The sequence below is a fragment of the Sorex fumeus genome, unplaced genomic scaffold, assembly GCF_029834395.1.
Source record: "Sorex fumeus unplaced genomic scaffold, SorFum_2.1 ptg000125l, whole genome shotgun sequence".
NCBI classification, from domain to species: Eukaryota; Metazoa; Chordata; class Mammalia; order Eulipotyphla; family Soricidae; genus Sorex; species Sorex fumeus.
Genome location: NW_026606182.1, coordinates 3463883 through 3476668, shown reverse-complemented (window position 1 = coordinate 3476668; position 12786 = coordinate 3463883). Strand labels below are relative to the sequence as shown.

General features: G+C 61.0%; 1 protein-coding gene across 1 annotated transcript in view; it reads right to left on the bottom strand.

Moving 5' to 3' along the window:
* The window catches only part of CACNA1I (calcium voltage-gated channel subunit alpha1 I), an 82131-nt gene that overhangs the window by 40443 nt on the left and 28902 nt on the right, over positions 1-12786 (bottom strand). Inside the window, 1 exon segment of the mRNA XM_056137405.1 lies at positions 4276-4373. Within this exon segment, the coding sequence (XP_055993380.1) occupies positions 4276-4373 (98 nt within the window).

Below are 12786 nucleotides of genomic sequence, written 5' to 3'. Positions count from 1 at the left end.
CATAGGGTCCCCTGAGCACCGCCAGGAGTAATTCCTGAGTGAAGAGCCAGGAGTGACCCCTGTGCATCACTATCACTGGGTGTGGCCCAAAAAGAAAAAAATAGTTTGGGGGTCCTGGTGTATATGTGTGTGAGGTGCTGGGGTGTGGGGTGAGAGTGGATACCACGGGGGGGGGGGGGAGGGCGGAAAGATCTAGAGTTTCTGGAGGGCATTTAAGGTCAAGAGTCGGGAGGGGACAGATGACAGGTGGGCAAACCACAGAGTCCCTTAGCCTTTCACCCCATTTCCCTGGGGACCCCTAGTCTGAACCCTCTGCAGGAGACCTGATGGGGCTGGCAGCGGGGGTACGCTTCCTGGCATGTATCTGCCCAGAGCTCCAGGGTTCATTGTGCACACAGCACTGTCAGCCCAATTAGCACCACCCCTCAGCCTGGCCAGCTCGTGTGCAAACCATCGAACTCATGCCAGGAGCGAGCCGGACCCCAGACCCTCATGGTCAGGAGGCCCCCACCCTCGGGCCTGGCCAGGTCAGCGGAGGGCACCGGGCGACTGGGAGATGCCGTCTGCTGCTCCTGGCACTGCCAATGCCAACTAATCAGGGCACAGCGGGCACTCGGGAGGCCGGGCCAGCAGCATAAGGCCGGGCCACCGAGGACATGGCTGCTGGCCCCAGGCCAGCTGGGGAAGTGTCTGAGAGCGGATGGAGGGCCCTATGCGCCCTCTCGGACCATGGGCCCTCCACAAGGCCATCGGGTGCACGCCCTGGAATCATTAAAGGTCCCCCACCTGCATGCCCAAATGATTCCTGCTCATTCCAGAAATTCCTTCCCCAACCCTTCAAAGTTCAAGCCGAGGGACCCCTGTTGACTCACTGGAGCCCGGGTCTGGTCACCTAGAGTTGTTTTAACCACCCCACATCTGTTGTGGTCAGATGACCACTTGTGGATGCTACCTTGGATGGGTGGATGTACGTATGTGTGGGTGGATGGATGGATGGATGGATGGATAGATGGATGGGTAGATAGATGGGTGGATGGATAGGTGGATGGATAGGTGGATGGATGGATGGATGGATGGATGGATGGATGGATGGATGTTGGATGGGTGGGTGGGTGGGTGGGTGGATGGTGGATAGATGGGTGGATGGATGGATGGGGAGATAAATGGTGGATGGATGGATGGATGGATGGATGGTGGATGGGTGGGTGGGTGGGTGGGTGGATGGATGGATGGGTGGATGGGTGGGTGGATGGGTGGGTGGGTGGATGGATGGGTGGATGGTGGATAGATGGGTGGATGGATGGATGGATGGATGGGGAGATAAATGGTGGATGGATGGGTGGATGGATGAGTGGATGGATGGACAGATGGACAGATGGATAGATGGGTGGATGGATGAGTGGATGGATGGATGGACAGATGGACAGATGGATAGATGGGTGGATGGATGAGTGGATGGATGGATGGATGGATGGATGGATGGATGGATGGATGGATACATGGATGGATGGGTGGATGGATCGAGGGGTGAACAAATCAATAATACAATGAAGGTTTAATGACACTTCTTTGGCCTGGCATCGCATCCCAGAATCATCCCTGCTGACTTGCCAAGTAGCATCTGAAGTGGGGGCAGCTTCCCCCACCCCACTCCCGCATGCCGCTCCTGTCACGGTCCTGGCTGCACTCACGAGTACCAAGTCAGGTCCCACCAGCTGTCCCAGCCAGCTGTTCCCCACACACGCTCTGTCTCTTCTGGATAGGTGGCAGCCCTGGGGAATTGAGTCTCCCGTCCCCACCTCCCTCCTCCCTCCCTCCCTCCCTCCCTCCCTTCCCCACCAGCACCGCCAGGCCTTTCTCCCACCAGCAGCTTGGGGACCCTCCAGGGTGCTGGACAGACAGCCCTGGCTCTCCAGGTGGACTCAGGGTCTGCTGTTCTGCCAGGGATGCCGTCAACACGCATGTCCCCAGACCAGCCTCTGCTCCCCCTCAAGTCCCCAAAAGGCGACATTGACGGCCGTCCAAGGTCACACAGCACGTCCTTCCTCACAGACACCAACACTCTATAGAGGTGAGGCTTGTTGGCCCAATTCTGCTGAGAACCAGAGGAGGCTGCCCAGCTGGTCCCCATTACCAGGATGTGTGCGCCCCGGGACCAGAGCAAGCCCGTGGGCACGGGGCGAGTCCCCAGACGCTGCTCTCTCTCCCCTGGCTGGGACTGACAGCTCTGCTTCCTGAACCAGGGACGGCGGGCTGCAGGGGGGTATAAGGACAGAGACGGCGGGATGGAAGGGGCATGGGGCAGGGTCAGCGGACTGCAGGGGACAGGTCAGCCTCGCCCCACGGCCTGTGTCTAGCTGCTCTGGGCCCTCCTGGTCCCGTCCATGTTTGGGCCAGGGGACGGAGGTTCAGGCTCCCGTTCAACAGGACTTTCCCAGCAGAAAGAAGTACTTTGCTTGTGGTTCCAGGAGGCAGCTCAGTGGTTAGAGCCGGAGCTGAGGGTCCCAGGAGGGTACCACCATCAGCCACCTTCCGGGACCGGAGGGCAGAGACACACCCAAACCAGCCTCTGGGCTCACCCTGGCCACCCCCAGAGCCCCTGCCAGCTCCTCCCAAGACCCCTCCACAGGTCAGCTAAGGGCACCTGAGGTCAGTACAGAGCTCCACTCCTTTAGGAAGAGGGGAAACTGAGGCCCAGAGACAAACACCGCCTCCCTCTCGCCAGACACATGACAGCTCCAGACCCAAAGCCAGAACCAGCACCCCTGGGACCCCAGCTGGCCATGTGCCCCTCCTCCCACAGCCAGGCCAGGGCTGACCCCTGCCTCCCACGCTGCCCGGTCCCGACTCTCCTGCCTGCCACCTGGTGGTGGACATGGGCGTGGCAGGCTACAAGAAGGTGACCCTGGGCAGAGCAGGCGCCAGCACTAACTGGGAGTTCTTGGAACACGTTGAGACACGGAGAGGAGAGGAGGCGACTGTGGACCCTCCCAGGTGGCACCTCTAAGAGACCGTGGCCCGGCCAGGTCATGCATTCTCAGGGGACTCTGGGCACAGGGCATGGCACCCGGGTCCAGGATTGTCCGCACACCAATGACAGTGCCCCCAAATACTGCCAAATGAGCCCCCAAATTCAACAATAAAAAAACAGCCAGAGCAGATACAGCGGGCAGGGCACCCGCTTTGCACACAGCAGACCCAGGTTCAATCCCCGGCATCCCAATCACTGAGCACTGAGCCAGGAGTAAGCCCTGAGCACCGCCAGCTGTGGCCAAGATAAATAAGCAAGTGAATAAATAAGCCAGTCAGAGCCTGGCCTCTGCGTCCATCCCCGAGGTCACCAGCCCCCAGTGCCCAGAGGCGGCCGGGAAGGGGGGTGAGGAATGGCCAAACAGGAGCAGCCCGTGTGTGGAGGAGGAAACTGAGGCCCAGGCCGGGAAGGGAAGAAGGGATTCGATTTCAGGTAGAGGCGGGAGGAAACCTGGGGGCAGGACAGAGCCAGGTTCAGATCGCTGGGGGGCCCCTAGCCCCGCCCAGGGCGTGCTGCAGGACCAAGCCAGGCCAGAGCCTCTCTCAGCCTCAGTGGACAAAGGGTGGGCTGGCTGGGCCAGGCACCTTTGCTGCTCAGACAGGCCTGTCCTTCCCCTGCAGACGGCTCCCTCCCACTGTGACCCCGTGTGCCGGGAACGGGCACTGCAGAACCAGGCCTTAGGGTAAGGACACCGCATGGAAGAGGCAGTGAGAAGCTTGTTGGACGGTCGGATGCAGGGACCATAACTCTTTTTTTATTTTTAGGGTCACACCCGGCGATGCACAGGGCTTCCTCCTGGCTCTGCACTCAAATATTACTCCTGGCGGTGCTCGGGGACCCTATGGGATGCTGGGAATCAAACCCAGGTTGGCTGCGTGAAAGGCAAACGCCCTCCCCGCTGTGCTATCGCTCCAGCCCCAGAAACCCTAACGCTTCTCCCAACTCATTCCAGGGCCCTTCCAGAGGTGCCCAGGGCTGCGCGGCTGTTCCCAGGCAGGAGCTGGGGAGCTGGAATTCAGTCAGTCACTGGGCCCAGTGAAGCCGGGCACAACTGCTCCCCCGGCCGTGCCCACGGCGGCCACCCTCTCCCCCCCACCCCCGAGCCTTGCCCCGAGAGGCAGACTCCTGGAAACGGCAGTGCCAGGCGTGCCCACATCTGGGCCCCCATTCGTTGGGCACTGATGGGCCCTGCCGGCACAGGCCTGGCGCTGGCAGGAGCAGCAGCTCCGTGCCAAGGGACTCACTGGGCACGCGGTTGATGGCTTTGAGTGGCCGCAGGACTCGCACGGTGCGGATGGCGGACAGGTTGATGTTCTGCAGGTCCAGGGAGTATTCGACCATCCTGCAGAGAGAGGAGAGTATGAGGGGTGTGGCCTGTGGTGGGCGGGGCGTTGGTGGGTGTGGCCTCGTGTGGGCAGAGCCTATGATGGGGTGGAGTCGTGGTGGGCGGGGCATATGGTGGGTGGGGCATCATGGGCGTGGCCTGGTGTGGGCAGAACCTACAGCAGGTGGGGCTCTGGTGGGCGGGGCCTGGAGTGGGCAGGGTGGGTGGGTGGAGCCCTGGATGGACGTGGTTGCCTCCCACTACGCCCACACGCCCCGCCTAGCCCCCTGGACTGTCCTGAGGTTCCCAGGGCCCGGGCAGGGAGCAGAGACCTGGGGTCCACTGTGTGTCCAGCTCCCAGGCAGCTCAGAAAGAGGAAGGGCTGGCCCCAGGCCCCAGAGGGCAGCACAGGGAGCCCAGGGAGCCTGCCCTGGGGTGCTGAACATGGAAGTAGCCCCCTGGATCTGTGAATACCTGCGCCCCGTCCCTGCCGAGTGTCCAGGGCAGGGTGGAACTGAACTTGCAGACGGCAAGGCTGTAAGGTGAGAGCGGGTCCCCAGTATACCCATCCGGGGAAGAGGTCCCCACCAGAAGCCAAACCCACCTCACGCCACTAGCCTGGGCTAGGATCTACAGGTGGCAGATCCCTACATCCTCCACCACGCGCGCCCAGCCCTGTCCCCCCAACCCCCCGAGCCTTGGTTTCGGGACCCTCTGCCCACAAACGCTGAGCCCCAGAGATGCTGCTCACGCTTTAAGCACAGATCCCTGGGGGTCCTTTCAGACTCCCCCCTACCCCCACGCAGGGTCCCAACACGGCTCCGAGGAGGACAGCCCGAACCCCACACGGGTCACGCGTGATCTGGGGCACGCCCCTGTACCACAACCGACACTGCCACCGAGTGTGTGACTGCCACAGTGGGGAGGCGAAATAAGTAAGTGACCTAAAATTCTCTTTTCTAGGGTGAGGGAGACGGCTCCAGGGGGTTGAACGCAGGGAGGCTCTCAGCTCAAGCCCACTCCGGGGCCCACACTGTGTGGTATGGCCCAGGTCACCCCCAGGAGCCACTGGGGGTGAACACTAATAAAAAAAAATTTGATTAAAAGAAAAGTTTTCCCCTCTAGGCACCATCATGAAAGCCGTCTGCCTGGTCCTCAGACTAAAGCATGACTGAAAGTCCAGGACCCTCTGGGAGAAGTCACTGGAGCAGGGCAGAAAAGCAAAAGCACAGCCACACCAGGGCCACCCACACCCCCTCCTCGGGGCCTCACCAAACAGCCCCCACCCCTCAACAAGCCCTGCAGGTCCTTGAAGGCAGCTTGCCTCCTCCAGGAAGCCTTCCCAGATGTCCACAGGAGGCAGGTCCCTAGAGGCCTCTCTGTGGTTCCCTGAAAACAGATCCTCCGGAACCCCACGCTGCCTGCTCCCACCCTGAAGTTCTGCCTCGGGGACTGCAGACCCTCCCTGACCCAGAGCCCCCAACAGGCGGCAGCCCCACCTGCCAGGGTTCAGCAGGAAAGGAAGGCTTTTCCCACACACAACCTCAAAGCCGTCCTGTTGTGGGGAAGCCTCCCCGCCCCCTGAGGGGAGAGCCACTGAGGAAAAGCCCTAGGAGGGGAGGCTCCATCCTCCAGGCCGGGCTGCGAGCCCCTCCTCACACACAGCCACCAGTCACACACCAGCCAGCACGCACCCACTCACCCAGCACACACACGAACACCACAGCACACACACATGCCCAGCACACACATGCATGCTACACACACACCCAGTACACACACAAACACCATAGCACACACGCACACACCACAGACACACACCCACACAGCACAGCACACACACGCACACCACAGCACACATACCCACACTACAGCACACACACCCGCACTGCACAGCACAAACACCCACACACCAGAGCACACACACACACCCAGCACACACACCCGCACTGCACAGCACAAACACCCACACACCAGAGCACACACACCCACACTCCACAGCACACACACACTCCCAGCACACACACCCGCACCGCACAGCACACACCCACACAACCAGCACACGCATGCTTCCCCACACAGAGGAGTGGGCTCAACAAACTAACAAGCCCCCCCCCAGACTCGGAGGAGAAGAGGTGGGGCGGGCCGAGGGCAGCACAGGCCGCAGAGCCGGGCGGGGAGCGGGGCTGTCTGAGGATTCCGCGCGTGGGTGAGGCAAACTGTCATCTTCCTGCTTCACAGCCAGAGCTCCGGCAGCCGAGATGCGTGACGAAGGCACTGCGGGGGCGGCACACACGGACACACGCAGACACACAGGCACACATGGACACACAGACACACTCAGACACGGTACACATGGACACACGCAGGCACAGACACACACAAACACACTCAGACACGGGCACACACGGACACATGCAGACAGACACACATGGACACACGCAGACATGGGCACACACAGACACATGCAGACACAGAGGCACACATGGACTCACAGACACACTCAGACACGGGCACACATGGACACACGCAGACACATGGACACAATGGACACACAGACATAGGCACACATGGGCACATGCACACACAGGCATACACAGAAACACAGGCACACACAGACACACAGACACAGGTACACACAGACACACGCAGACACACAGGCACACATGGACACACTCAGACACCAGCACACACGGACACACGCAGACATGGGCACACACAAACACACAGATACAGGTACACACAGACACACACATGAGTACACATGGACACACGCAGACACAAACACACACAGACATAACAAACACACAGACACAGGCACACATGGAGACACGCACACACAGGCATACACAGAAACACAAACACCGGCACACACAGACACAGGTACACACGGGCACACACAGACACGGGCACCCATGGACACACAGACACACAGGCACACACACACGGACAAGCACACAGGGCAGTGACCAACACAGTCACATGAGCTCACACACACGCACAAGCATATACACACAATACGCCTGGGCTCGCCCTGGCACACATGAACACTCGTGCACACACGGTTACATGTGTGGGCACGTGTACACGGAAGGCACACGCATGGGTCCACATGCATGTATGTGAGCACACATGGGAACGCAGGCATGAGCACATGTGGACACAAATGAGGACACGCTCACCAGGCCCAGGAGCTCCCCAAGGCGGTCAGTGCCTGCCCCCTGCCTGGGCTCCCCCTTCCAGGCCGTGCTGGTGGGTGCAGTCCCCGTGGGCCCGGTTGACGCCTTGCAGGGGTGCAGGGCGGGGGTGCGGGCTGCAGCCGGGCCATGGGGACAGGCCTGTGCCGCCCACGGGCTCCCTGGCAGCCCGCCCCGCTGTGGCCATTCCGGGAGCCCAAAGCAGACCAGGTGTGACCCGTTGTTGGCCCTGTCATGCCCCCCACCACCAACAACCGGCCCTCCGAACACTCCCCGTGGGGGCGCACCTTCCCCAGACACCCCCAATTGGCTCTGCTCCCAGTTTCCCGCAGCCACGCCAGGAGGGGAGAGGCCCGAGAGGGCAGACGACAGAGACAGCCTTCCCCCCAAGAGGGGAGAAGCCCAAGACGGGGCTCAAACCCTCTCCAGAAGCGGAAGCGTCCTGCTTCTGACCCAGGTCCTGACTCAACTGTATTTCATGCACAATTTTTTTAGGGGGGAAAGGGGGGATGAACCAAACTTGCAGCCTCTGGGCTGGGCAAGCAGGACCAGGGGGGAGGCGCAGCTCCGTGATGGGGTGTCTTAGAAGCTCACAGCGCGAGGGGGACAGACCAGGGGGACTGGCCAGCACAGAGTCGCAGAGTCTGGGCGAAGGCCAGGGCAGGGCGAAGGTCAGGGCAGGTGGATGCAGGGGGCAGCCCCCACCCAGGGCCCTGTAGTCTCCTCCTGGAATACGCGTCCAGATCCCTCCCTCCCCTCCAGCCTCACGGGGTCCCTTCCCCACAGTCCCTGCTCTGCCTTCGCGCCCCCCTTCCTTCCTAAAGACCCTCTACTCAGTGCTCCCAAGCTCTGTTCCCACCTTTCTGCTTGGGGGGGTCCCCTGTAGCAGGCCAGGGCAGACCCAGGGGGGCAGTAGCTGACTTAGAAGGGGACCCCCAAAAGCACAGGCAAGGAGATGGAAGAAATGCCGGCAGGCTGTTATTGGGCAAGTTTCGGGGTTGCCCTCCCCCCAGAGCTTGTGTGGGGCGCACCCCCGGCCCAGTCTGTGATGACGATGGGTCATGCCACCCCTCCCCTCCAGTCCCACTGCACACACAGTAGGGGTGCAAGGTCTACTTAGCCGAAATGACCCCTTCCTCCTCCCACCTGGGTGACTGCGGAGGGAGCGGGTCCCCCAAGGAAAAAAGACAAGGTGAGGTCCTGCCTCCCGGGCCGCAAGTCAGACATCACTTGCCGGAGTGAGAAACTAATTCCTAATTACACAGTTACTTTATCACACAGCGTCAGTGCTAAGAGTCTAAAAAAATCAACAAAAACCCCCACCCACTCCCTCCTGCCGCTCCCCGGCGCCTAATTAGGTAAGTAATTTTGCTTCAAAGAACTTTTGTCCTGACATCACCCAGGAGGAGGAGAGAGTTTGCTCTTGAGCAAAGGAGACGGCGGGCTCGGAGGGAGGAGGGTGGGCAACTGCCCTTGGGCCCCGTGTCCCCTGCCCACTGGATCCCAGCTGACCCCGGGGGCAGCCCAGCCCCTAAGTTGGGGTGCAGAAAAGACAGCCACATCCGGACCCCGAGGTGCCCGCAGTGGGTGTTCTGCAGATCCTGCCAACCTCCGGGAGGGCTGAGGTGAGAGGAGGTGATGGCAAGTCTGTGGTTGAATCCTGCCGGCGACACCCTGACCCCAACCCAACACTGCAACTGTCCCCTTTGGGGAGGGGGCGGGAGGGGACAGGCACATTTCTGTCACTGGCGGCAGCAGAAAAGGCCCCTAAGTGCTCGCCCTGGACCCAGCGTGTCCCATGTCTTACACAGGGCCGGGATTCTGGTCCTGTGCAGACCCTGAGACTCAAGTGGGGTGCATCTGAGTTCTATAGCCCTTCTAGGGACCCCTTTTTTAAGGGACCCCCCACCCCAGGCCCAACAAGCTCCCTGAGGACCCCTTTCCCGCCCACCTGGGGCACAGACGCTCAAATTCTCCTTTGGGTCCACAGCACCCAGCCCAGGGGCTGGCCAGGACTCAAGCGCTCCCTGCCGACTTGTCAAATAACTTGAGGGACAAGATCAGAGAGAGCAAGTGGGGAGGGAGGGGAGGGGAGATGAGAGGGCCAGCGAGTTTGGGATTGACAGGGAGCAAGATCAAATGACTGAGAATGACCTGGCTTTCCAGGAAATAAAGGCCCCTCCCAGGAAAAGGCTCCAGCCAGCGGCAGATTGCAAAGAGGATGTCTCCTCAGTTCTTTCAAGGGGCTCACAGGGGCTTGCTTCCAGTGGAAGCAATCGAAGACGTCGCTAATGGAAAGGAAGCTGAGAGGCTGGAAAAGGCAGGTCATCCTTCCGGAGGCTGCGGGCATGAGTCAGGATTTTCTGGGTTGGGAAGCTGACCACGGGGGAAGGTATCAACGAGGAGGAGAGAGCCGGAGGGAACAGAGGGAGAAATGAGAGCGGGGAGAGGAGGGTGTCTTGCCTTTGGCACACTTGGACGCCAATGGGGCACGGGTCACCCACACGTCAATTCTAGACACCAAAAGAATAGGGATGGATGAAGCCAACTGGCCCAACGGGAACCCAACTCAGGCCACGGCAGAGCACAGTTAGGGAGAATGAGGAGGTGGGGGGCAGGGCTGCTCTCGGGACCTCCACAGCAAGACCCCCTGCACCTTCCCCAACCCCCCATCTTCGCTCGGGTGGCTTGACCGCAGCAGCCTCATCCCTGCACCGCACGGCCCATGGAGATGCACATCCATCCCTCCAACGTCTCTCTTTTCCCCAAGATCCTGGAGCGGTCCCCAGGCCCTCCTGGCCCCGCCCCGCCCCAGGTCACGTGCTACGGGGGTGGGTGGGCCTTGATCAAGGTCTGGCCAATGGGAGCGCCTCCTTTACCCCTCCTGCCCCCCCCCCCTTCCAGCACGTGCTTCTGGGAGGGGTGGGCCTTGATCTAGGTCTGACCAATGAGAGCGCCTCATTTCCCCTCCCCCCGCCCCCGGCAGTTGGTCCCTTCAGTGATTGGCTCAAAGACAAGCAAATCAACCCTGCCAGCCAATCGAAGCCAGGGAGGTTCCAAGCCTCTACTGTTAAACGGTCAGTGGGTCCTTGCCCTGAAGCATCATTCTGCGGGGCCGGAGGGAGGAGGATGTGAGCTCCCAGCCTGAATCGGAGGTTTCCTGGGCGTCTTAGCCCTGCCTGAATGAGCGGACCCTCACCCAAGGCCATCGGGGCCAGCGATGGAGCGGACCAAGATCACCCAGTGGCCCCGAGGCCACAGATCTTGGGCTTTCAGTAAAGGAGTCGCTAAAACTCCTTTAAAAGCCGGGTTCGATGGTTCGGCAAAAGAGAGTCCTGCCTGATTTTGTGATTGAGAAACAGGCGGGGGGGGGTGGGGGGGGTTGGGAAACGGGAGGGGGCAGCTGACCACTCCCCATGGCCCTGAAAATGGACCAGAGCGCTGCCCAGCTCTCCAGGGCACCACCGCAGAGCCGGTTGGGCGGGAAGAGGGTGAAGAAATACCCAGTTACCCAGTGCCGTTCTCCCGGCCCCTTTGAGGAGCTGCACGCAGTGGGCAGAAGATGGCTTCACCTCAGCCCTGCCCTTGGAAAATCTACTCCTTGGCACAGACAGACACGGACCTCTCAAGAGAAATCGGTGTGAAGCCGCCAGATGAAAAGTGACCGGGCCAGACAGGTGCCTACGGAGAGTTTCCCTGGTCAGGCCCAAGAGACTCAGCCCACTGCCCCACGCCCACTCTGCCACTGAGTGGAGAACACAAATGCGTTTGCCTGCATTGGGCTTGGGGAGTTCCCCCCCCCCCCACCCCCAGCCCAGCGGACCCCCATCGGGCCACCCACTCAGCTGAGACTAAAATCAATTATTTCCAGAGAGCTGCGTTCACAGCGGGCCCTCTCTCTGGACACAGAAAGATGCAAAGGGAGCCACATGGAGGAGTGGACAATGCATTTTCTCTCCCTCCCAACTTCGCCAAGCTCCCAGAAAGCGTTGCCCGTTGACTTCAGTCAGATTCAATGATGTGTCTCTGCACAGCTTCCCTCCCGGCAGCCACGGCCGCAATGCCCACCACGCGCAGGGCCCAACCCGGTGGCCAGGACTGCTCGCATCACCCACCCCTCCCCTCCCTCCCAGCCTTCAATACAGACATGACTCTCACAGTCCCAGCCACTGCTCTGAGGCTACACACAAGGCCTGGGACACCCCACGTCACAGAGTCATCACCAGAAACCACCTGTATTGGGTCCGAAAGAGCAGCCCAGGGCTCACCAGAGCCCCCCGCCCACTGTTAGGTAGGTTTTCTGTTTAGAGTTGCACGCTGCCTCCCCGGCAGAAATGCTCTCAGCAAATTACACAACTCCGGGACCTGACCACAGCTGGGTCATCCCCTCCCTGGCCCATCCGGGCACGCACTCCCATTCCCCGGCTCTGCCCGAACCAGCTTAAGACGGTCCTACCCTGGCCACCTGCAGCATCTGTCAAGTGGGACAGACCTCAGAATCCAGCAGCATGCAAAGGGAGGCTCGCACGACGCCCCCGGACTCTGCCCAAGAGGACTCATTTAGCTTCGCTCTTCGAAGCCCCCCTGCCCTGGACCATTTGCACTAAAGGAGGTCCCAGCCGCCTGGCCCCAGAAGCTCTGAGCCGGAGATGAGCAGTTGTTGACCAGAAGGGCCCAGAAGCTGGTTCCCTGTCCAAGAGGAGAAAAGGATGATGATACCAGGTGGACAGCGGGTGGCCGCCCTGCCCCTGCCCCTGCCCCTGCCCCACAAAGGTGCCACCTGATCCTGTGCCGTCTGTCCAGCCCACTGGCTCCTCCTGAGTAGGTCCTTGGGTCCCTGGACAGGGGTGCCAACGCAGAGCCCTCCCCCAAACTGCCCGTCCTGTGCTTTGGAACCGGAAATCGGGGTTTCTTCTGGAAGCCGCTCTGCCCAGGATTCTTCTGGAAGAAGACCCTGCCCAGCCCCCTGGAATGAGACCAAGAAACGTGCATTTTAATACGAACTCCAGCAGCCCCTGGATTTTGATGGGTGCCGGGGTCCTGGGCGGGGGAGGGAGGGGAGCCAGGAGGTACCCCCGCTGGGAGAGTGGGGGTGCTGCCCGCTCCCCCCACCCAAGCTCATACTTGTCCCTCAGAAACTCCTCAGCCTCCCTCGGGACACACCCGGGTCCCGCTCCAAGATGCCACCACAGTGAGAAGCTTCAGGCTACAGAGGCCCTACCTCGACCAAGCCT